At 43.6% G+C, this 26,074-nt stretch overlaps 1 protein-coding gene across 1 annotated transcript; it reads left to right on the forward strand.

Moving 5' to 3' along the window:
* Positions 1 to 5,415: 5,415 nt before the first annotated feature.
* On the forward strand, positions 5,416 to 16,431 carry LOC311234022 (proepiregulin-like). Its single transcript, XM_084321110.1, has 5 exons — positions 5,416 to 5,604; positions 9,041 to 9,124; positions 10,086 to 10,212; positions 13,130 to 13,276; positions 16,055 to 16,431. The coding sequence occupies exons 1-5, from the start codon at positions 5,562 to 5,564 to the stop codon at positions 16,119 to 16,121; spliced, it is 468 nt and encodes a 155-aa protein (XP_084177236.1). The 5' UTR covers positions 5,416 to 5,561; the 3' UTR covers positions 16,122 to 16,431.
* Positions 16,432 to 26,074: the final 9,643 nt, after the last annotated feature.

A 26,074-nucleotide genomic window follows, 5' to 3' on the forward strand; every position in this document is an offset into this window, starting at 1 on the left:
CATAGAAGAGGACGCTGGCCACTACAGACTGGTAAAACGACTGCAGCAGTCTATTACACACATTGAAGGACCTGAGTCTCCTCAGGAAGAACAGCCTGCTCTGTCCCTTCCTGTAGAGGGCTTCTGTGTTGTCCGGCCAGTCTAATTTATTTAGGTGTACTCCAAGGAACTTATAATTATTATTATGTCTCCACCGCCACCATTGAGAAACCCTAGTCTAGAGCAGGGGTTCCCAAACTTTTCAGGCCACAACCCAAAAAAAACTGTGTCAGAGAGCCTTTTTTTATAGGAGGTAAAAAAAAGAAAAAAAAATATTATTATTATTATTTTTTTTATAAATGGAAATGTATGGTTGAAACATGCAAACTTTCAAACGCACACACACTAATAAGCATTGGAGGCTTTTAACCAGGGCCGGACTGGGGAAATCATTCAGGCCAGGAAATATAGTGCAAAATATAGCCCCAGTCAGGCCACTTTTTAAGCAGGAATTCTTTTGTTACAAAGCCTTCATTTCCTGCATTCTGGTGCAGGAATTTTTTTATTTGTACCCTTTAAATGCCAGTGTTTGTGATGGCATCACAAATTATTGTTAAAAAACAGGCTAGCATAATGTATGATTAGCAACAACACAGATTTTTATGGATTTTCAGTTTTTTTGTAATTGATAAATACAATATTTTATTCAACTTCAGCCCTGATCATAACACCACATATTCATTTGATAATTCTAACCCTTTAAATTCCAGTGTGTGTGATGGCATATATTTGCAATATATCAAATGCAAAGTAGATTTTTCTGGGGGGGATTATTACAGGCTAGCATGTGTCAATGATTAGCAGTTTTTTGTAAGGGTCCCGCCTCCACCAATCACATGCGGCTCCCTTTGTGTGTGTGTGAGAGCAAGAGAGAGAGATAGAGAGAGAGAGTTCTCCAACTTGTGTGAGTTGCAGTGATCTCCTGGTTGTTCCCCACCTAGGTTATCTAACTATTGCGCTGGGGCAACTAGAAACACTGGCCTGGCCTGCTTCTAAGTGCAGTGGCCTGACTGCATAAAAAAAAATAAAAAATAAAAAAGTAAAAAAATTTTGGACATTTATTTTTATTTTTATTTTTTAAATCATCTGGCGAATTCTGGGCCCGAAACTATTCATACTGTATATAAATGATATAGGTAATGCGCCTAAAATATTGAAAATTTAAATTTTTGCTGACGATACAAATGTCTTCTGTGAGGGAGAGAACCTCCAAATGCTTTTAAAGGATGTCGCAGCTGAGCTAACCAAGCAGAAAGTGTGGTTTGATGTAAATAAATTATCTTACACTTTCAGTGCCACTCACGAGATTTCTCTGGTTTTTTTATAGGTGGTTGCATGCCACTCACGAGATTTCTCGGATTTTTTTTTTTTTTTTTTTTTTTTCGATCTGAAAAATTATTGCATCACCCGAGCCTACCCGAGTATAGCCGAGGGGCGCCGGCGATCACTGTGGAAAAAAGCGCCCCCTGTCGTCTCCCAGATGACATAAGTGATTTTGGAATGGACTCAATGAAAATGAATGGGGAAAAAAATCCGGTACTCCACATTTTCCAGTTCACTGATCCAGCCGGGGTTACTAGAGTTCATTCTGGAGCCTCAGATCCCCGCGGATCATGGAGTTCTACTGTATCGCGTTGGATCCATACACGTATCGATTTTTTCTAATGGTGATCAGGAATTGGAATATACCAGTTGGATACCATCTGATGTCAGGTAAGGACTCTATGTTATCAGTGGTAGGATAATCAGAGTAAGTTTGATGAAGTTATAAGCTGTTTTGTGAAATGTCTTCTTTCGGTTTCACTGTAAAAGTCTGTGAGGAAATCAACGGAGCGATTATCAGTGCGCGGCCGTAATGTGCGTGCGTGCACGTATAATATTGATCATCTAGCGTTTATTTGAAAACGATTCATAAAAAGGCAGACGAATATCAACGTTGTGGAATATTCCACTAAAAGACGATTTTCATAGAATGCTCCAGAATGAGCTGTTTTTTATATCAAAACGGGGGCTTTTCTAACTGCTCTGAAACGGCAACGACGCGATAAAAAAACAATCTGCCTTCACAGCACTGACTGGAAAATAGTCTTTGATAATGCGATGGGCAGATTAGACACATAGCCATAATTTAAAACATAGATTAGGCGATATTAACGTTAACATTGGCGCCGATGGTGGCATTCAAGCGGTAAAACGGAAAACCAGGCGTGGCGCTGAAAGTGTTATATTAAAAAAAAATAATTCATGATATTTGGTAAACGTGATATACAAGTAAATACACCGGTTGAACTAAGGATTGATAGTATTAAACTGGAGAGGGTATTTGAGAACACATTTCTGGGTGTGATAATAGACCACAAACTCAACTGGAAACCTCATATCAAATATGTCAGGACTAAATTGGCACGGAGTGTTGGTGTTTTATGCAAGATAAGACACATTCTAAACCAAAAAACACTGGGCTTGGTGATTGATGGGCGCTACGTGGCGACCCAATGGCTGGGTGCTGCCCATGTTTGGGCGTCCGCTTCCGGACGCACCTGTCACTAGAGACCCATCAGAAGTGATTAGGTGATTAGCAAATCACGGCGCGGTGCGCCTGTTGGGGAGGGGGGACTTAATGGAGCCGAGGAGCCTCCTCTCAGTCCCCCGTAGCAGCGCAAGGCAAAAGGCCACAGAGCGGAGACGCCGCCCGGCCGACAGATTACCGCCAGCAAGCAATTATTATTTGAATAGAAAATAAAGAGCATGATTTTGGGAACTGCAACCTGTCTGTGTGTTGTTTATTCTGCCACCCCTACACCTGGAATTGCCACAATACACTGTACTGTACACTCTTCCTACCATATACAGTATGAGCTAGGCCTAACAAAATTAATAGTTGGTTTCAGGTTGGTTGTCAGTTTGGCCATGGGTAGGTAGGGAATTTATTTTATTTTATTTTTTTATTTTATTCTTTCCCACGGCGACTATGGATAGGGAATTTCTTTATTTAATTAAAATGTTCACAACAACATGGATGCATGTACTCTGCCAGCATGTTTAATATCCATAATACTAAATGTTTGACTAAGATTTCTATGAAACTTTATTCAATTTTTTTTTTTTTTTTTTTTTTTTTTTTTTTTTTTTTTAATATATATATTTTTTTAAACTCATAAAATATATTGGGTCGCACCTAAATCGGCAGGGTCGGTCGGCAACCTGAAACCAACTATTAATTTTGTTAGGCCCTACTGTGCGGAGGTGTGGGGTAATACCTACAAAAGCACTCTACAGCCAATATGCACCATGCAAAAAAAGCAATAAGAATAATCAACAATGTAGGATATTATGAACACACCAATAACTTATTTATGAAGCTACAAGCATTGAAATTTATGGACCTAGTGGATTACAAAACTGCCCTCATTGTATACAAAGCCAGATACAAGCTAATCCCAGGCAACATTCAAAAATGGTTCAGAGACAGGGAAGATGAATATAATTTAAGAGGGAGAGGGAATCTCAAACAACCAATGGTACACACCACGCTGAAAAGCATGTGCATATCGGTGTGGAGTGAAGTTGTGGAATAATTTACCCGAATACATCAAACTGAGTAAACATGTGGCACAATTTAAAAAGCAGCTAAAAAATACACATTAGAAAAATACAGAAATCAGTAGTGAGGATAAACAAAATTATGTTATATTGTGTATGTAGTGATTCACTGCAGTCAAGTGAATCATGTTTTTTATTGTAAACTTTTAATATAAGTAAAAATAATATACTATATTGTAATATACTAAATTATGTAAATTCTAGTCATATTAATGGAAGAACAAATACAAATGTAAGGGGGTAGGGATCAATAAGCTAAGCTTCCCTCTACTCCTTTTTTTGGACATGTCTGCTAACCAAACACAATGCTCTTTTGTTTATAATTCCTGTTTTTTCTTTGTTCTTTTTTTTATGTTTTTTTCCTTTAAGGATTTTTTTTATTTGTTGTTATGATTGTTTGGTCTGACGGATCAAGACACTGTGAGTTGTTTGAAGAAATAAGAAGAATAACATGTCCAAGAAATAAACTTTTCATTCATTCATTTTCATTCATTCATTCATTCATTTTCATTCAAAAAAAGTTGCCAGGCCTAATGCGAGCCAGGGAAGTCTTTAGCCCCTTCCGTGACTGAGATGTGCAAGCCAGGGGCTTTATATCTGATATATTTCGGACCCACCCCAAGCTTTTAAGCAGTGTTTGGTGGTCCAAATTAGCCTGGCTACTATGGAGCTGCGAGTGACTGCATATTCAAAAGCCCCTGGCTTGCACATCGCAGTCACGGAAGGGGCTAGGCAGTCTTGTGCTTGTAACGTGGCTTCATGTTTTCATCCACTGAGCCGTGAGGCTCAACATGCTTGTTTGGTTGAGCTCTGAAGTTCTCTGAACTCGCCAAATTGCCCATAAATATAGTTTGTGTGGGTATTGTCCAGTTGTTGCTGTATGTTTTTATCTGCCCAAAATTCAAGCAAGCATGAAAGCATTACAGTAATGACGTTGTGTGTCAGCAAGTTGATACAGAAGCCTCTCCCGTGTTTTGGTACAAGCTCGCACACCACGCCCCCCGCTCCCACTGGCGCGCACCTGAGACCACCTATTTCAGCGGTCCAGGTTTGGAGCGAATCAGCGTCCCCGGGGACGGGGGGGGGGGACGGGGGGGGGGGAGCGTTCTCACTAGGACGGACACACCCTTTTTGGGTGCGATCGGGCTCTAATTCGACCCCGAATGGTGAGTGAGAAAGCCCCCTTACATTTGTCATAGAATTAGTAAATACAGTATTTGCTGTACCTTCAACACGTTTACGCCATAAGCTTGCATTGACATGGCTCTCATCGTTCTCCTGTCCACCCTGTGGTATTTGAGCTTTATTCTACAGTGTTCTGTTCTCACATCTGAAACAGAATACCCGTATACTTAGAACATTGCCCTGGGTGATCTGATCTCAGTGTCATCCTTACCATCTTTCTCAATTCATTTTCTATGGAGCAGCTCCAAGACTTTATACTTGAGTTGATGACATCACAAGTTTGAGATTTAGCACTTTGGGAGAGAATTGATTTTTTACACCGATATTCTTGGACTGTTTTAGACCATGGAAATAACACACGTATATAAATTATTACATTTGGTGTAGTTCCCCTTTAATAATGGTTTAATAACAGTTCGATGCCAAGGCCCAGGGGAAATGACTCAGAGTTCCTCCTATCTATTTAGACATCAAAGCCCGGAGGGATAGACTTTTTATCTGGTGGTTTGTGCAAAATGACAGTCCATCCATTCCTGTCCACCACACCCAATAACACAACAAGGTGTAACTTTTGGTTTTAAGTTCCTCTCCGCCAAAAAATACTTGTTTGCTTTTATGCCCTTTAGCCCGTATTGCATTGTTTCGGCAGGTCGGTGGAGCCATTATACTCACGCTGCTTACCTGTCTGTTCGGGCTTGTTGCAAGAACCTCATCTCCCGACCCATATCGCTGACATGAGGAACATAATAAAACCGTCAGCCCTTCTGTCTATTCTCGGTAAGTTGTTGTGGTTTTAATTAGATAGACACTTAAATAAACCCAAGAGGGGTTTACGCGTGTGGTTTGTGGTTAGGTTTTGTTTTTAATTCGGTACTGATGACGTGAATTTGGCTGGTGTTCGAGGATGCGAGTGGAGATTTGCGTAAAATGGAGCAGTTGCAAAGGTTTAATGACCGGATTGACCTGTTTTCCGTGCGTGTTTTTGCAGAACAGTGTTGGATCAATGGAGATTCATCGGATCCAAAAATGTAAACGTTTATTTGCCACCGTTTTCATAGAGATTCAATGGCAGATTACTTTGTTTGCATGGCATACCATCTCTCTCTCTCTCTCTCTCTCTCTCTCTCTCTCTCTCTCTCTCTCTCTCTCTCTCTCTCTCTCTCTCATTCTGTGCATTATGTTATCAATTCTAAAACAACATCAATAATATCCTAATGAAAGTGCCATACTTGTTGCCTCTCTGCAATGCATCTCTTCTGACTTGAGAAAGAAAATGTCAACCAAAAATGTACTTAATTATTGGGTTTAATTTACAGAGCCACAAAGGAGAACAGTGTGAATGTTATGATTCCTCTTTTCACTCTACTTGCCATCTATATTGTAGTTTCTTAATCGCAAAATCGGGTATGATTTCTCAAGTCCACAGTTAAAGCCTAAACTAAAAAAGTTTAGCATGAGAATCCATGTTTTTCCGACTTTGTAGCTCGTTTCCCACTTCCAACTCCCCACCTCCGACCAGAAACGAATTCAGCATAAGCCTAGCTGCAGGGACGTGCACAGGACTTTAGAAAGGCAGGTGCCCGGAATCATAAAAGGGCATTAATTAGTAAATGTAAGGCGAGCGCGCGCAGCGCGCGAGCGCGATTTTTGGGGTTAATACAAGTCTATCATGGTACATTCAGTTTCACCGATAGATGTCACCAAAACTACATACTGTCCCTTTAATAACACAATATGCGCTCCAGACCAACAGCTGCGAGAGAGAGAGAGAGAGAGAGAGAGAGAGAGAGAGAGAGAGAGAGAGAGAGAGAGAGAGAGAGAGAGAGAGAGAGAGAGAGATCGCATCATCGCAACTATACCTTGTTAAGTTGAAACGCACAGTGGTCCAGCAGGGCAGAATGGCTTGATAAAGTATATCCACTCCACTCCACTGTCCAGACTGTGTTGATGTCCATTGTCCATGCATGTCCAGTTGTCCACACTGCATCCATATAGCTTGTTGTTAGCCAACAACGGCAACAAGTACTGTGCAGAGCTGTGTCTTTGCCCATTTCCTCATCAAACAGCCTGCAAACTACCTGGCGTTCTATCGCCCTGCTCTAAGACAAACTCTAACCTTAACCAACTTTGAAAGAGTGCCTAAGCTTAGTTAACCGTCGAAAGAACTTGCCTTCACGCTCTAAGACAAATAGCTGCATCTCACAACAACACAGCCAGAAAATGGTGTTGGCCAATCAGAGAGAACGTCTCCGCGAAATGCGGCTAAGGAAAAAAATTAGAGAGAGAAAGAGAGAGAGAGAGAGAGAGAGAATGCTGCGTAGGCTGGAAGGACCTATTATTTACGAGAGGGGTGGCATTTCTCTCTCTTTCTTTACCTAATATTTAGATTCTATCGTGACATCTTTCATTTGGAAGGGCAGGGCAGTATATATATATGTGCAACTGTAAAAAAAGAAAAAAAAAAAAAAAAGAGGGTGGCATAAAAAGGGCACTTTCTAATGAGAAATGAAAAAGGCAGGTGCCCGGGCACCCCTTCACCCCTATGTATGCACGTGCCTGCCTAGCTGTATAAAATAACTAACAATACACTAATAATAACAATACAATACAACATCAATAACACTTTTCCTTGCTGATATGGATTCTGAAACCTAAACTTTCAATATTGGCTGATACCGTTTACGTTTGGGGTAATTTGACTAAACTGATTGTAATACATGTTTCTCCATTTGAGATATAAAAATTAGGTCTCTAATTAGGCTCTGTTAGGACACTGTTAGGGCTCTATTAGGACTACGTTAGGACTCTGATGGGACTATGATAGGGCTCTGTTAGGACTATGATAGGGCTCTGTTAGGAGGACTATATATGTTAAGGCTCTGTTAGGGCTGTCCTCGACGAAAGACATTTTAAATTGACCAATTTAAAGATAATTAAGAGATAATTCATTCATTCAGATGTACGTTCTTATCAGGAGATAATTCATTCATTCAGACGATCTTATCAGGAGATAATTCATTCATTCAGACGTTCTTATCAGGAGATAACTTATTCATTCAGACGTACGTTCTTATCAGGAGATAACTCATTCATTCAGACGTTCTTATCAGGAGACAATTCATTAATTCAGACGTTCTTATCAGGAGACAATTCATTAATTCAGACGTTCTTATCAGGAGACAATTAATTAATTCAGACGTTCTTATCAGGAGATAATTCATTCATTCAGACGATCTTATCAGGAGTTATTACATGGCGTTTTCACATTCGCCGAAATGCTTGCTTGTGATTGGTCAATAGCCCCCCGACAGCGGTCATTATTTTTCAATAATGACCGCTGTTTTTTCAATAATGACCGCTGTGCGCAGCTGTTCGCAATCAAGCCCACTGACACACACTGTTTCAGTGCAATTAGACACTGCCGGTGTTCTGCTGCCGGCGATGACAGGGGGCGGAGCGACGAGCGGAGCCAGAACGCAGCCAGAACCAGTGTTGCGAGTCGATGTAAAATGAATTAGGTATATTGTTAGTAAGTTAGCCATGTAATAAGCGGGATAATGTATAGCTATACTCGGTCATTGTCGCAAAATAATTGACCGACACGGAGTTTAAAATACCGAGCCGCTTGTGTAGATTACAGCGGAGCCAGAACAGAGGCTGCCCGCGATAATAATAATCACTTTATTTGGGCTGACAGAGCCACAGAACAACTGCGATTTGTCAAATGAATTAGGTATATTGTTAGTAAGTTAGCCATGTAATAAGCGGGATAATGTATAGCTTTACTCGGTCATTGTCGCAAAATAATTGACCTTCACTGACGTTTAAAACACCTCACCAAAGCGGCTCCTACGTGTCGGTCAATTATTTTGCGACAATGACCTCGTAGCTATACATTATCCCTTACATAATTAATTCATTCAGACGTTCTTATCAGGAGATAACTTATTAATTCAGACGTACGTTCTTATCAGGAGATAACTCATTCATTCAGACGTTCTTATCAGGAGACAATTCATTAATTAGGACGTTCTTATCAGGAGATAATTCATTCATTCAGACGTTCTTATCAGGAGATAACCCGTTTCACATGAAAAAAGCATTGAAAAACTCTTTGTCGACTAAGGGCCAAATCAGTTGATTAAGAGGGGGCAGCCCTACAGTTCATTATTACCAGTGATTGTTCCATATAGACATTGTGTTTGTGTAACAGGTGTTGTGGTGGTCTGGCCTTATGTCCTCACAAAGAGTGTCTCCTCGATACCTCCGTCTCCAGCCAGCATCTCACCATCTACAGGTACTGGTTCTAATGAGTCCAGGACCCACCAAGCTTCCCAGAGTAAGAGTGCTGATCTAGGGTCAGTGGCCAGGAACACTTGTCTTAGACTGGAGCTGACTCTAGATCAGTATTCCCACTTTGAGATCCAATGTAACAAGCATGTGATCCATTCACTGTAACAGGCATGTGATCCATTCACTGTAACACTAACAGGCATGTGATCCATTTACTGTAACAGGCATGTGGTCCACTGTGACAAGCATGCGATCCACTGTAACAGGCATGTGGTCCACTGTGACAAGCATGCGATCCACTGTAACAGGCATGTGGTCCACTGTGACAAGCATGCGATCCACTGTAACAGGCATGTGGTCCACTGTGACAAGCATGCGATCCACTGTAACAGGCATGTGGTCCACTGTAACAAGAATGTGATCCACTGTAACAAGAATGTGATCCACTGTAACAAGCATGCGATCCAATGTAACAAGCATGTGATCCATTCACTGTAACAGGCATGTGATCCATTTACTGTAACAGGCATGTGGTCCACTGTGACAAGCATGCGATCCACTGTAACAGGCATGTGGTCCACTGTGACAAGCATGCGATCCACTGTAACAGGCATGTGGTCCACTGTAACAAGAATGTCTGTAACAAGAATGTGATCCACTGTAACAGGCATGTGGTCCACTGTAACAAGAATGTCTGTAACAAGAATGTGATCCACTGTAACAAGCATGCGATTCATTGTAACAATCATGTGATTCACTGCAACACAAATGTGATAAACTGTGACAAGAATGTGATCCTCTGTGACAAAAATGTGATCCACTGTAACAAGCGTGTGATCCACTGTGACAAGAATGTGATCCACTGTAACAAGCATGTGATCCACTGTAACAAGCATGTGATCCACTGTATAGAAAGAGTTCCGACACCAGTTTGAATGAACCAGGTGTTGTTTCTGCTGATTCAGAGCTACAGGAAGTGCGCCCTCGTGTGGAGAGGTCGAAGATGCAGAACTGTGACCCTAGTTTAGAGAACTACTGTTTCCACAATGGCGAGTGTATGCTGCTACTGGACCTCAATGAACACCACTGCAAGTGAGATTGTGTGTTTGTGTGCATGCTAACAATGGTATATGAACTTGACAAACCTGACCAAGTTGTGTGTGTGTGTGTGTGTGTGTGTGTGTGTGTGTGTGTGTGTGTGTGTGTGTGTGTGTGTGTGTGTGTGTGTGTGTGTGTGTGTGTGTGTGTGTGTGTGTGTGTGTGTGTGTGTGTGTCAAGTCAAGTCAAGTCAATTTTATTTATATAGCACATTTCCAGGCAGCGGCAGCTGGCACCAAAGTGCTTCACAGGCAGGTTGATAAAAACAAAATAATGTGTTGCAAGATATACGATTAAAAACATAATAAAGCAATGAAAGTAATAAAAACAAAATAATATGATGCAAGATATAAGATTAAAAACATAGTAAAGCAATGAAAGTAATAAAAACAGGTAGGACACAGTAAAACAAAGAGGATAGAAGGGCCAGGGGTCTAGTGGTGATTAAGTGGGGGGGAAGGCCAAGGAGAACAGCTAGGTTTTTAAAAGTGATTTTAAAAAGTGGTCCGTACGCTGAGGGGGAGGCTGTTCCACAATCTAGGCGCTGCAGTGGAGAAAGCTCTGTCTCCCCTAGTCTTGAGCCTAGTTCTAGGAACCACCAGTGTGTGTGTGTGTGTGTGTGTGTGTCTTTGTGTGTGTCTTTGTGTGTGTGTGTGTCTTTCTTTGTGTGTGTGTATGTCTGTCTGTGTGTGTGCATTATGCATTGGCATTGCTGCTAACACATACTATATATCACATTTGAACATATATTACATGCTGTATATGTTACGGTACATGTGGAAAAACAGTGATTATACACATTTACCTGGTCAAACTGTACATTCATCTTCACGGTGAATGTGTATAATACCGGTTAATGGAAAGCCCATATTTTGCGGCGGGAGTGTAAATCGCCCACCATAGCGCCACTCTCTCTTCCTGCCACTGAAACCCTCATTCAGTCACTCGTCACTTCAACACTGGACTACTGCTGCAGTCTGCTGTATAGTGTCCCTCTAAACCACATACCTCCATCACCCCTGTCCTCCAACACCTCCACTGGCTCCTTCCTCCTCTTCATCACCTGTTCCAGAGACCTCCATCACCCCTGTCCTCCAACACCTTCTTCCTCCTCTTCATCACCTACTAGGGATGTCCCGATCCGATCACATGATCGGGATCGGGGGCCGAGCGCGTGATTTTCAGAAGATCAGGATCGGAAAAAAGAAAAGAAAAAAAATCTGGATATTTTTTTGTTTTGTTTAAAAAAAAACGTTTTCTATTCAACAAACATGACCATGTTCACGTCTTAAACTCATAGTGAGGCCTTAGTTTTGGTTTTAAATTGCATATCATCATTCATTTATTTATTGTCACACAGAGCAGAAGAATTTTGCTTAATTTAATTTATTTATTTTTAAATTAAATTATTATTTTTTGATCGGATGGGGAAAGATCGGTATCGGTAGATACTCAAAATCACATGATCGGGATCGGATCGGGAGCAAATTTCTTTTATCGGGACATCCCTATCACCTACCTCTCCTCACTTCTCCAACATACACTCCTACATGCTCTGTAACTGAACCTGGGGTAACAGAACCTGGGTAACAGAACCTGGGGTGACAGAACCTGGGGTGACAGAACATGGGTAACAGAACCTGGGTGACAGAACCTGGGTAACAGAACTTGTGACAGGGGCTTTTCCTCGGCTGCCTCCACCCTCTATCGTCTCTGCCTCCTCAGATTCACTCCCCTCCTTCAAAAACACTCTCAAAGCAAACCTCTGAAAATCTGCTTGTCTCCTGAGTTTCCTGAAAAGTGCTTCTAAATAAAATGTATTATTATTATTATTATTATTATTATTATTATTATTATTATTATTATTATTATTATTATTATTATTATTATTATTATTATTATTATTATTATTAGTATTATTAGTATTATTAGTATTATTTGTGAATAATTAAAGTAAAGTAAAATAATTAATAATATAAGTATAAATATTATTATGCATTTATGTGTATGTATGTATGTATGTGTGTGTGTGCGTGTGTCTAACTCTTACCTTTGAACACTGAACCTTTGTCTCATATTCTGAATGGCTGCTAATTGTATACAGGAATGTACATAATTGTTGAGTTATTAGTTAACCCTTTCCCGTCTTTAGTGTGGTAGTGAAAGGTTAACCTTCTGTAGTGTGGTAGTGAAAGGGTTATACAAACACTTTCAACTAATATGTTCAAACTGTGTTATACTGATTATGTTACAGCTAACAAACCAGAGGTGGTTGATGAGGACAGTAGAGAGGTCACCGTTTTAGAAGTAGGAGGTACTTTTGATTAGTCTGGAAGAGGCATGTCTTACCAAGGGTTTAAAGTACCAACTGCTCAAGGATGATATTGGTGACTTGGGTACAAGTGTAAATTGCTGGTGTTTTATATTTGGAAGCCTAGGTAGGTAGTATCCACAGACTAGTTGTGAGGGGGCTGCAGATGGAAGCCTAGGTAGTATCCACAGACTAGTTGTGAGGGGGCTGCAGATGGAAGCCTAGGTAGTATCCACAGACTAGTTGTGAGGGGGCTACAGATGGAAGCCTAGGTAGTGTCCACAGACTAGTTGTGAGGGGGCTGCAGATGGAAGCCTAGGTAGTGTCCACAGACTAGTTGTGAGAAGGATGCAGACAGCAGGCATGTCAAAAGCTAAGCCATTGGCAAAACTCTATATCAATCAGTGATAATTGGCAGTTGTCACATTAGGAGAAGACACGGCTTCCTGTATCCATAGACTCAGACTAGATACATGTGTCATTTTGAGATTCCAAGATTTGATTATTGCAGTATTATTGTTTGTGTTCAAGGAAAAAAGGAATTTAGTCTAAACTGTGAACACAAATAAAGATATTAAGACGTGATTCTTTGCATTGCAGGTGTGAGAGGGGTTACTATGGCCCTCGTTGTGCCCACATAGAGCTGGTCTCCCAGCCAATGGGAGAAGACCAGCTGACTGTCATCTTATTCTGTGTGGCTCTGCTGCTGATCGCACTGGCTGGAGCCATGTATTTCTTTTGCAAATGGTAAGGCTTGTGTCTGTGTGTGAGTCTGCGTGTGTGTGTGTGTGTGTGTGTGTGTGTGTATGTGTGTGTGTGTGTCAAGTCAAGTCAAGTCAATTCAATTTTATTTATATAGCACATTTCCAGGCAGCGGCAGCTGGCACCAAAGTGCTTCACAGGCAGGTTGATAAAAACAAAATAATGTGTTGCAAGATATAAGATTAAAAACATAATAAAGCAATGAAAGTAATAAAAACAAAATAATATGATGCAAGATATAAGATTAAAAACACAGTAAAGCAATGAAAGTAATAAAAACAGGTAGGACACAGTAAGGGGATAGAAGGGCCAGGGGTCTAGTGGTGATTAAGTGGGGGGGAAGGCCAAGGAGAACAGGTAGGTTTTTAAAAGTGATTTAAAAGCCTGCACGGTCTGGGCGGTCCGTACGCTGAGGGGGAGGCTGTTCCACAATCTAGGCGCTGCAGTGGAGAAAGCTCTGTCTCCCCTAGTCTTGAGCCTAGTTCTAGGCACCACCAGTAGCAGCTGGTCAGCTGATCTGAGGGATCGGTGGGGGGTGTGGCGGTGCAGGAGTTCGGACAGATAGGGAGGAGCCGTGCCATTTAGTGATTTAAAAACATTTAGGGCTAATTTAAATCGATCCTAAATCGGACAGGCAGCCAGTGGAGCGAGGCCAAAACTGGGCTGATATGTTCATGTTTTTTTGTTTTGGTGAGGAGGCGCGCGGCTGCGTTCTGCACCAGTAGTAGGCGGCGAAGCAAGGATTTGTCGATGCCCGTGTAAAGGGCATTGCAGTAGTCGAGGCGAGTGGTGACAAAGGCATGTATCACCGTCTCTAGGTTACTTTGGGAGAGGTATGCCTTTGTCTTCGCCAGGAGTCTAAGGTGGTAAAAACAGTTTTTGACTACGGCGCTGACCTGTTTGTCAAATATTAAATTGCTGTCGAAGATGACCCCGAGGTTCCTGACAGAGGTGGAGAGGTTTGGACCCAGGGGACCAAGTGCCTCAATGAGGGGGGTCGGGGGGGCACTATTAAAAACAATTACCTCAGTTTTCCCTTCGTTTAATGTCAGGGAGTTTTCAGACATCCAGCACTTGATTTCTGCCAGGCAGTCAAGTAGTAGTGTTATTGATGTTTTCCCTTGGGTGGGTTTTAAGGGGAGGTAGACCTGCACGTCATCGGCGAAGCAATGGAATAAGATGTTATGTTTTGCCAAGATCTGGCCTAGGGGGAGTATATATAGGAGGAAGAGAGTGGGACCCAATATCGAGCCTTGGGGCACCCCGCAGGTGAGGGGGGCCACAGAGGAAGTGAAGTCACCAAGTTGGACAGAGAAGGTCCTATTACTTAAGTATGACCGGAACCAGTCTAAGACGGGGCCCCTAAGGCCTACGTAATGCTCGAGGCGAGCTAAGAGGATGTGGTGATCTGTGTGTGTGTGTGTGTGTGTGTGTGTGTGTGTGTGTGTGTGTGTGTGTATGGCCTTGTTTTCCTACCGTTCCTAACATTACAACAAACACAATTGGCAGTGTTTGTGGATGGGAAGCCGATGGGTATTAGTCCTTGTCGTTAATTAGTCATTAGTGACTCCTACTGGTCGGTCGGGGCGCCTTTTCAGCAGGGATATGGGGGAGATAGTGTGAACCCCCACATGCGTTACGTTCTCCCAGTGAAACTGCTAGCTGCCAGGTGAAAAGAAATGTATCGGAGAAGGCATGTGGTAGTCTACATCCTCCCCAGACTGACAGAGGAGACATGTGGTAGTCTACACCCTCCCCAGACCAACAGAGAAAACATGTGGTAGTCTACACCCTCCCCAGACCAACAGAGGAGACATGTGGTAGTCTACACCCTCCCCAGACCAACAGAGGAGACATGTGGTAGTCTATACCCTCCCCAGACAGACAGAGGAGACATGTGGTAGTCTATACCTTCCCCAGACCAACATAGGAGACATGTGGTAGTCTACACCCTCCCCAGACAGACAGAGGAGACATGTGGTAGTCTACACCTTCCCCAGACAGACAGAGGAGACATGTGGTAGTCTACAACCCCCCCCCCCCCCCCAGACAACAGAAGGATAGTGCAATGATCAGGATTGTGACGCACATGGGGAATTGGCATACATTGTGGAGAAAATGGAAGAAAAAGGCAAAAGAAAAGAAGAGTAAAAGTAGGGTTTTAGCTGCTTTATAAAAATGTCACTGGATTCTGCTGATCAGGGTAACAGTGTGAGGGTTGCCACTGCAGATGTTCCGTCTCCTGCAGTGTTAGAGACCTGGGAGACCTGCCTGGTAGTACAGCTCAACAAACATCGGTAATCCGTCTAAACAACAGCGGTCTGGAGGTCGGCATGACGTCTATCAACGGGGCTGAAGTAGTCGACATTGTTTGGTGAGAGGGGATCATCCCTATGTTCCCCGGGTCCTATGTTCCCCGCTTGATTGATTAATAGATTGGAAATTTTATAAATTTGTATTATTTTATTAATTATTAATGTCCGCCTTGTTTCGAACTGGTTAAGCTTAGGCCTTTTTTCGAAGTTGGTTAAGGTTAGAGTTTGGAATCAGGGCTGGTGGTCTAAAATGTTCAATCAATCAATCAATCAAGCGGGGAACATAGGACCCGGGGAACATAGAACCCGGGGAACATAGACATGCTCCCGGTGAGAGCATGGAGATAGGAGCTCAGAGATGTACTCAGGGGCCAGACCATGCAAAGACAGAAGTTAAGACAAATAGCCTAAATAAACTCAATCCCTGTGTGTGTATTTTCTCCTACAGGTATAGAAGAAACAGATGTCCACGTCAACAGAAGCGCCAAGGGTACCAGGGGGTGCAGACTGCTTAACGTGTGTTTGCCTCAGTTTGTGTTTGTTTGTGCATGTGTGTGCACACCATGGACTTTATGAAGCCCATTTGCAAAAATGTATCATGGTGGCTTGATAAATAATAATAATAATAATAATAATAATAATTCATTTATTTTGTACAGCGCTTTTCAATGACCCAAAGTCGCTGGCAATAGGCAAAAAACAAAGAAACATAGAACCACAGGGAAACAGAGAACAATATGAATACACAAGAACATAAAATCACGAGTAACGGATAACAAATACAGGAGTCAGTGGAGGAGACAGTCGGGAAGAGAGTAAGGGAAAACCAACGGGGGTGGAGGGGGGCAGGAGAGGAGAGAACGTAGGGCAGGGGGAAATGGTGGTGGGTTGGAGGAGGGTGGTTATGGGTAAGGAAGGTTGAATGCTAGGGAGAACAGGTAGGTTTTGAGTCTGGATTTGAAGGTGGAGAGTGAGGGAGAGTCTCTGATGGTCTGAGGGAGGGAGTTCCAGAGTCAGGGTGCAGCTCGTGAGAATGCCCGGTCACCAAAACCTTTGAGTTTGGATGACGGGACAGTGAGGGAAAGAGTGGAAGTGGACCGGAGGGAACGGGTGGGGCGGTAGGCGAGAAGGAGGTCAGTCAGGTAGGGGGGGGGCCAGGCTATGGAGGGCTTTGAAGGTGAGGTGTAGTGTTTTGAAGTTGATGCGTTCCTTGACCGGGAGCCAGTGGAGAGAGTGGAGGACAGGAGTGATGTATTCACGGGACCGGGTGTTAGTGAAGAGGCGGGCGGCTGAGTTTTGGACCATCTGCAGTTTATGGAGGGAGCGGGAGGTGATGCCAGTGAGGAGGGAGTTACAATAGTCCAGGCGGGAGGAGATGAAGGCGTGTATGAGGGATTCAGCAGCAGGGGGGGAGATGGTCTTTTCAGTTTTACCATGGTACCACCTGCCACTGTATGAATAATTTACCACGGTAAATGGTATGTATGTATACTTTTGTACTTAAATAATACCATGGTATACGCCAATTTAAACTATGACACCAATGTTAATATCAAGTTTCAAGTTCAGGTTTGTTATTATAATGGTATTTCCATCATCTTTAAAAATATATGTCATGATACCTTTTTGTGTGTGTGCAGCATGTGCTTAGCCTGTGTGGGAGGAGCCACACACCCCCACAACAAATTAGGAGTTTAGTTCCAAATTAATATATTCACCATTTGTAAAGTTTAACACCTACATGTTGAGACTGGAATAGTATTGAAGTTATAAGCTGGGTTTATTTTACAACATTTTTACAACATGTTCAAGGATACGATCATCTGAGTAAGAATAAATTATTCTTTATTCTAGCGGGCACATTCATTCATTAATAAGTCCTGAGGAGCTAATTTGTTAAAGGTGGAATTTGTAATGATATCAAACAGCGACCTCAAGGCAAAAGAGTTGCACTTTGTTTACATTTTTTGTTGTGGTCTGATGTGTGGGTTGGAGTTGAGTGGGGTTAGGGGGGAGGGGTTGCTACTGCTGGTCATGCAGAGACTCCAAATAGACACCTGTCTCAAATAAGCACAGGGTGTTTTTATGCGTTTTGACAAATGAAGAAGCTCGGTCTACATTCATTGTTTAGCTGGTTTCCATTGCAAAGCAGTTTAAAAAAAGAAAAATCTGTACTTGTAATGTACATGTTACGTGGCTTCACCTCCTGAGCCACCACTACGTCACCGACATCTTTATTTAATCACATTTTCATCATGTAGCAGGTTACCATCAAACTTCGTATTAAATAATCCATAGGATTAGTAGATGAATACCCGCAGTTCTTTGTTTGTTTTGTTTTGATACTTGCTGGTACATGTCATACAAGTAATATTCATACGGTTTAAATAAACAATTTCATATTTCCCATCTTTTGCTGAGTGAGATTTTTGTGCAAAAGGAATTCGAGGCCTGTCCCATATAGATGCCTGTCCCAAATAAAGGCATCTTTATTTAAAGTTGAAGTTTCACGGTAATAAGTATAACAATAATAATAATTAGTATAATAAGTAACTCCAACCCACCACACATCATAGAAAAAAAAATTTAAGTTGCCTATAGGTTAACCTCGTTCCCAGTTTTATCTCCATGAGATGGTAAAGAACTACTGCCAAAAGTGTCTATGGGGTAGAATTTCCGGTGTATGTACTTCCCCTGGAAGCTGCCTCTGAATGGACCAAACTTTTCCCGAATCCTGTCGGCAAACAAGCTAGAACGTCCCGGTCATGTAGTAAATTCTTCAGGCAAAGCCGTTGCAGTGGCTTAAACGAGGAAATATTGTGCACTTCAAGTTCAAGTTCAAGTTCTTTAATAGTTGTCATACAGAAGTACAGAATACTTTCATACAAAATGCTTCTTACTGTTACGCTCCAGAGACTGTGCTAGACAAGATAGTATCAAATAACATAATAACATAATATAGCATGAATTTAGAAGAAGAAAATGAGGTCACAGTGTTCGGTATAGACATATGTACAATGTTCTGAGTTACCATATAATATACAATACACAATACTATGCAGTGTACTAATGTACAGTACTATCTAGTGCAAAGCAGAAATGGGATGAGGTACAATTTTAGGTACAATTTACAGTAAGGTGTACGAGTTGTAGTGCAATCCTTCATCCATAAATATAAAGTGTGGGGAGTGGGTGCTACAGTGTGTTTGTTTAAAGTGGGTGTGTGCTATAAGTGTGTGGAGTGGGTGCTACAGTGTGTTTGTTTAAAGTGAGTGTGTGCGTGTGGATGTGTGTGCTATGTGCGTTTGGTGGTTGTTGTTGTGTAGTGTTCATTCATTGTTCGTTTAGCAGCCTGATGGCCTGGGGATAGAAGCTTCTTCTGAGTCTTTCTGTGCTCGCCTTGAGACTCCTGTATCGCTTGCCTGACCGCAGCAGTTCAAAGAGGCAGTTGTTCGGGTGACTGGAGTCTTTAATGATTCTCTTAGCCTTGCCCTTGCAACGCTTGTAGTAAATGTTCTGGAGGGTGGGGAGCCCCCCTCCAATTGTGCGTTCGGCTGAACGTGTCACTCTTTGTAGTCTGCTTTGGTCTTGTGCAGTGCTATTCCCAAACCAGGAGGTGATGTTGCCGGTCAAGATGCTCTCTATTGTACATGAGTAGAAGTTCTTAAGGATCTTCTGGCTGACTTGGAACTTCCTTAGGCGCCTGAGGAAGTAGAGGCGTTGTCGTGCCTTCTTCACAACACTGTTAATGTGTGTGGTCCATGTCAAGTCCTCGGATATGTAGGCTCCGAGGTACTTAAAGCTGTTGACTCTCTCAACCGGTGCCCCGTCGATGCTGAGGGGGCTGTAGTCCTTGACCCCCGACCTCCTGAAGTCCACAATCATCTCCTTTGTTTTGCTGACGTTCAGGGAGAGGCTGTTTTCCTGGCACCATCCCGCCAGGACCTTGACCTCTTCCAGGTAGGCCCTCTCGTCGTTGGCAGAGATCAGGCCCACCACCACTGTGTCGTCAGCAAATTTGACGATTGTATTGCTACTCCGCTGAGCCACACAGTCGTGTGTGTACAGGGAGTAGAGGAGGGGACTCAGAACACAGCCCTGGGGGGCCCCTATGTTGAGGGTGATGGATGAGGAGGTGCAGTTGCCTGCTCTCACCACCTGGGGTCTGCCAGTCAGGAAGTCCAAGACCCACTGGCAGAGGTCATAGCCCAAGCCCAGGTCCCTGAGCTTGGCTATGAGTATGGAGGGGACTATGGTATTGAATGCCGAGCTGTAGTCGATGAATAGCATTCTCACATAGTTCCCCTGCCTCTTGTTCAGGTGTGATGCTGCTGTGTGTAGCACATGGGATATGGCGTCCTCCGTGGACCTGTTGGGGCGGTATGCAAATTGCAGGGGGTCCATGTTGATGGGGAGGGAGGAGCAGATGTAGCCCTTTACTAGCTTCTCGAAGCACTTCATGGCTATGGAGGTGAGAGCTACAGGGCGGTAGTCGTTGAGGCAAGCAGGCTTGGATTTTTTGGGTACAGGGATAATAGTAGACTTCTTCAGGCAGGTGGGGATGACAGCCTGTTCTAAGGACAGGTTAAATATGTCAGTGAATACTGGGGCCAGTTGGTCGGCACAGACTTTTAGGACGCGGCCGGGGATGCCGTCTGGACCTGCTGCCTTCCTGATATTCACTTTTTTAAAGGTCCGCCTCACCTCATGCTCTGTTACCCTGAACACTGCGCCTCCATCAGCAGCCGACCCCCCCCCCCCCATTGCCGAGGCTTGTGAGCTGGTGTTGTTATTACCAGCATCAAACCTCGCATAGAAGGTATTGAGGTCATTTGCTAATGAGATGTCACTGTTCAGTTTGAGGGAGGCGCCTTTGTAGTCTGTCATCGTTTTGAGCCCCTGCCACATAGCTCTAGAGTCAGCTTCACACATTTCTATAATTGTTTTGTCGAAAACTGGAACGCCTGTAGCCTGTAGTTCCTGTACTTCCGTTTAGACACTAGGAGGCATATCGTGTCCAGCCTACAGTGTTAATTTTGGCAGCTATTTACATTTTTAGTTTTAGTCTTAGTCATGTGTCAAGTGCTCCTTTTTTGTTTTCATCATATTTAGTCATCTTCATTTATTTTTTTCGTTTAGTCAGTTTTAGTCAAGTAAATGTCTGAGCATTTTAGTCTTAGTCAGTTTTTGTCTAAATTTTGTCTTTTGTTTTAGTCTAGATTTAGTTGACGAAAACGGATGACATTTTTGTCTATTTTTAGTTAATGGAAAAAAACTTGTCTGAAGTCAGAAATAGTCAACATGAAACATATTCTGATTTAAATTGCGTATTTATTTTTTAACCTATAGGGGAATCTGAGTCGGCGGCACAAGTGATACACAGGAAGGGTGCGCTGTCGATCCGTGAATGGAGAAATTACTTAATAAGACACATTAACTCTTCTTGCCTTGCTTTCACTACCACACTACAGACTGTTAACCCCTTTCACCCCCTATTCATAATTCATGCGAGTACTCAATCTGGGAAAACATTACTCGTGCCCACCCGTGCCGGGTATATCTGTCTCTGTGATGCTCAGATCGAGGTGGGCATGGATCAGAGGAAGCTGACCGGCTGGCTGGACACCATGACGGAGACCACGGTGTCGGTGCAGATCCCACGCTTCCATGTGGAAGACGGCTTCAGTTAGAGTTAGAGGTGGTCTAGGTCTGGTTAGGGGTTAGAGTTAGAGGTGGTCTAGGTCTGGTTATACTGATCCGATACCAGTGCATACATTAAAAATATATATATATTATATAAATTATAAAACTTTTTCCTTTTCTTTTTTACAGCTACTGTTTTATATATACTGTTTTTTAGTAATAGCTAGAAAGTAATGGTATTTATTCAACAACAGGTGATTGTATATGTAGAAGGGTGGATTATCCCTACTTCATGAGAGTGGATATGAACTGTCACCAGGTAGTGGGAGCACAGCAGATCTGGGTCCGGCTGAGCCCCCGACTAGTGTAAGAGTATTAGAATTGGGATTTAGCAGAGGGATGGATGGGGCCTAGGGTTTACTAACCTAGGGGTTCTACGTTGGTCCTTCTTTCCCTCCCGGGCGACTGTAGTATTTCCTCAAACACCCGCACTTCCCTTAATACGTCCCACACCCGGTGGCAGTGATGGTAAATAATATAATTTCTCCCCAAAGCAGTACCTTTCCTTGTTGACTGGTGAAGACCTGTACAGAGCACCTGCCCCAATTGCACATAGACCGTAGGGAAGAAGGGGTTAAGCAGTAATACACATTCACAGTAATTGACACACACACAATGATCCCATTTCTACGCCTCTCCTTTTATATAAAGCGGGCCTGCATTCAATACACGGCACAATGCATGGCACTTGGATCTTACACTCCACGGTAATGAAACAGGTCCCCGTAAGGGTTAATATTCTTTTCATTCACCCGTAGGGAGAGAGAGGGTAATGGCGAGCTCCGCGAGCTATTCAATGGGAAAAATTATCAATATACCTTAGTGCTGTCTGCACAACTTAATCACACAACACATGTAACCAGAAAATTAAGTGGGCCGACAGTTGAAACAAAAAGCCTATCTAAGCCGGCATTACCTAAAACAACAAACGTTGGGACGCCCCTAGTCACTGGTGCACGTGCCAGCTCAAAGTATTTATTCTCTTCGCCCTTAGAGGGCATGCTCTCGAAAAGGAGAATGTTCGCCAATAATGTTCCAGAGCACTTGGAGCGCTAACAGTACCTGGTGTGAGTGTACCAACCGAGTGCTGGCCTGCTCCCGCAACGAATGTCTGTGACGCGAGGTGGCCGTCGAACGGTCCTGTGGTTGTCACCTGTGATCGCAAGGGGGCTGGCTGGGCTGACGTTAGGCCGGCGAATAGCTGGAGAATGCTGGAGGCGGGTGCGGTCCAGCGCCGTCTGCTGCGGAGCTGGGAGACGGTGGAGCGACGTGTGAGCTAACTGGGCTAACAGGCCTATACTTGAAGCTAAACTGTGGTCAGTGCGACCCCCTAGCCTTTCGCCTATACATTCCTAAACGCAGCGCGTGGAATATCCACAGCACAGTCCGGCAGTAGAACATCTTCTTAAGCTAAACTTTTGCATACGACGTTACTATCCCACACCGTGGCAGGACTCGTATTCCGCGTGTCTTTATTATCAGGAGCTCTTGGTCCACACGTCTGCTTGCTTCAATGGAAAAACGACGAAGAGGTTGTCTTGTGGTTTGAGCTCCTCCTTCAGCCAGCCTCTTCCTCACCTGCTGTCACCAGCCCAACGTCGCACCAGCTCCCCCTGGCGGCAGTCCAGCGCCATGTCCCACTACTAAATGTCAATATTAGGATATGGAGAATCAAGACGGGTCAGCGAGTTACACAACGTTATCATGAACAGAGTAGAGTACAAGGAATTAGAGTTAGACACATTGAATTATTGTTAGACATATTCAGGTGTCTACATATAGATTAGTATTAGTATCATTAATTGACAACTATGCTCAATGAGTTCACCCACGGAAAGGTTGTTGCCACATTGGTTCCGCACGGACGTTATACGTTGTTGCACTTCCTATCCAGGCTGCTCCGTTCCAGTTAGCTAGTAGTAACGTCTATGTTGTGATTTTTTATGCAAAATAAATATTCAACATTCTCTTTTGAGACTCCGCCTCAGACTCTTATCATTTGGCACTAAAAGCTAAACATTGTCACCGATATGGCTGTCCGCATTATGTCATTAATTGCGTGCATGTGTGGGAGAGGTCATAATAATAATGCAGGACCTCTATAGGGGGGGTCTTTATTCGGCATGCAACAAACTGGACATGCAATTGGAGCGGCACACACACACCGGGATACACACACACACACATGCATTGTCTTTCCTCAGTCGCCGATGCGATTGAGTCTCTGCGCTTGACCCATCCCGTCGTCCTTCCCCCCATGGGCAGCCGGGAGCAGATAGGGCGTCAACGTGAGACGCGCCCCGGGGACCAATCCAAGTGCTCCTGTCCGTCTTCGGCAAGGACACCACAGCGTTAGCGATCTGTTGTTGTGCATGGTTTTCCATTGGGTTTATCTTATCGGGGGGGAAACCCTTGCGAGCACGGGGAGAACATGCAAACTCCACACAGAAAGGCCTGGGAGATACCCCACCTGGGTACCTGGCATCATGGAAACCTGGTCCCCAAGCGGGAATCGAACCCTGGACCTTCTTGCTGTGAGGCGACAGTGTTAACCACTACACCACCGTCGATCAGTTAGCCACGTTAGCGTGAGCTAGGTTAGCCACTAGTTAACGCGAGCTAGATGGAAAGACAAACAATGTAACGTTACTGGTGAAAAAGTGATTTACCTTGGAATACTCCTTTGCCAACTTGCTGTACTTTGCTTGCAGGTCTGCAGCTGGATTATGAATAGTCCCAATTTTAGCCAAGGTAACGTTAAGCTAAAACTAGCTTTTCAGATAGCTCTTCAGCTAATGCTAATAACACAGAGCTCCCCGTCAGCCGTCACACTGCTCTGTCGGGACGATGGCATTTAAGAAAAGTTATAATTATTTTGTCTCGTCTTGTTTTAGTCAACAATATCAACATACATGAAGAGAAATTTCGTCCTGGTTTTTGTAAATAAAATGTTTGTGTCCTCAGTTGTGGTCAACGATATTTAATTAACTATTTAGTCATGTTAAGTTTCAAGTTCAAGTTTCTTTAATAGTTGTTTGTCATACAGAAGTACAGAATACTTTCATACAAAATGCTTCTTACTGTTACGCTCCAGAGACTGTGCTAGACAAGATAGTATCAAATAACATAGTATAGCATGTAGTTTAGAAGAAGAAAAAGAGGTCACAGTGTTCGGTATAGACATATGTACAATGTTCTGAGTTACCATATAATATACAATACTATGCAGTGTACTAATGTACAGTACTATATAGTGCAAAGCAGAAATGGGATGAGGTACAATTTAGGTACAATTTACAGTAAGGTGTACGAGTTGTAGTGCAATCCTTCATCAATAAATATAAAGTGTGGGGAGTGGGTGCTACAGTGTGTTTGTTTAAAGTGGGTGTGTGCTATAAAGTGTGTGGAGTGGGTGCTACAGTGTGTTTGTTTAAAGTGAGTGAGTGCGTGTGGATGTGTGTGCTATGTGCGTTTGGTGGTTGTTGTTGTGTAGGGGAGGATCTATGGTGGTTGTTGTTGTGTAGTGTTCATTCATTGTTCGTTTAGCAGCCTGATGGCCTGGGGATAGAAGCTTCTTCTGAGTCTTTCTGTGCTCGCCTTGAGACTCCGGTATCGCTTGCCTGACCGCAGCAGTTCAAAGAGGCAGTTGTTCGGGTGACTGGAGTCTTTAATGATTCTCTTAGCCTTGCCCTTGCAACGCTTGTTGTAAATGTTCTGGAGGGTGGGGAGCCCCCCTCCAATTGTGCGTTCGGCTGAACGTGTCACTCTTTGTAGTCTGCTTCGGTCTTGTGCAGTGCTATTCCCAAACCAGGAGGTGATGTTGCCGGTCAAGATGCTCTCTATTGTACATGAGTAGAAGTTCTTAAGGATCTTCTGACTGACTTGGAACTTCCTTAGGCGCCTGAGGAAGTAGAGGCGTTGTCGTGCCTTCTTCACAACACTGTCAATGTGTGTGGTCCATGTCAAGTCCTCGGATATGTAGGCTCCGAGGTACTTAAAGCTGTTGACTCTCTCAACCGGTGCCCCGTCGATGCTGAGGGGGCTGTAGTCCTTGACCCCCGACCTCCTGAAGTCCACAATCATCTCCTTTGTTTTGCTGACGTTCAGGGAGAGGCTGTTTTCCTGGCACCATCCCGCCAGGACCTTGACCTCTTCCAGGTAGGCCCTCTCGTCGTTGGCAGAGATCAGGCCCACCACCACTGTGTCGTCAGCAAATTTGATGATTGTATTGCTACTCCGCTGAGCCACACAGTCGTGTGTGTACAGGGAGTAGAGGAGGGGACTCAGAACACAGCCCTGGGGGGCCCCTATGTTGAGGGTGATGGATGAGGAGGTGCAGTTGCCTGCTCTCACCACCTGGGGTCTGCCAGTCAGGAAGTCCAAGACCCACTGGCAGAGGTCATAGTTCAAGCCCAGGTCCCTGAGCTTGGCTATGAGTATGGAGGGGACTATGGTATTGAATGCCGAGCTGTAGTCGATGAATAGCATTCTCACATAGTTCCCCTGCCTCTTGTCCAGGTGTGATGCTGCTGTGTGCAGCACATGGGCTATGGCGTCCTCCGTGGACCTGTTGGGGCGGTATGCAAATTGCAGGGGGTCCATGTTGATGGGGAGGGAGGAGCAGATGTAGCCCTTTACTAGCTTCTCAAAGCACTTCATGGCTATGGAGGTGAGAGCTACAGGGCGGTAGTCGTTGAGGCAAGCAGGCTTGGATTTTTTGGGTACAGGGATAATAGTGGACTTCTTCAGGCAGGTGGGGATGACA

This window comes from Notolepis coatsorum, assembly GCF_963971535.1.
Source record: "Notolepis coatsorum genome assembly, chromosome: 1".
Taxonomy (NCBI): Eukaryota; Metazoa; Chordata; class Actinopteri; order Aulopiformes; family Paralepididae; genus Notolepis; species Notolepis coatsorum.

Coding starts and splice junctions, on each gene's coding strand:
- LOC311234022 (XM_084321110.1), top strand. CDS start 5,562: ATGAGGAACATAATAAAACCGTCAGCCCTTCTGTCTATTCTCG. Junction 9,125..10,085: donor CAGCATCTCACCATCTACAG/GTACTGGTTCTA, acceptor CTGCTGATTCAG/AGCTACAGGAAGTGCGCCCT. Junction 13,277..16,054: donor ATGTATTTCTTTTGCAAATG/GTAAGGCTTGTG, acceptor TTTCTCCTACAG/GTATAGAAGAAACAGATGTC.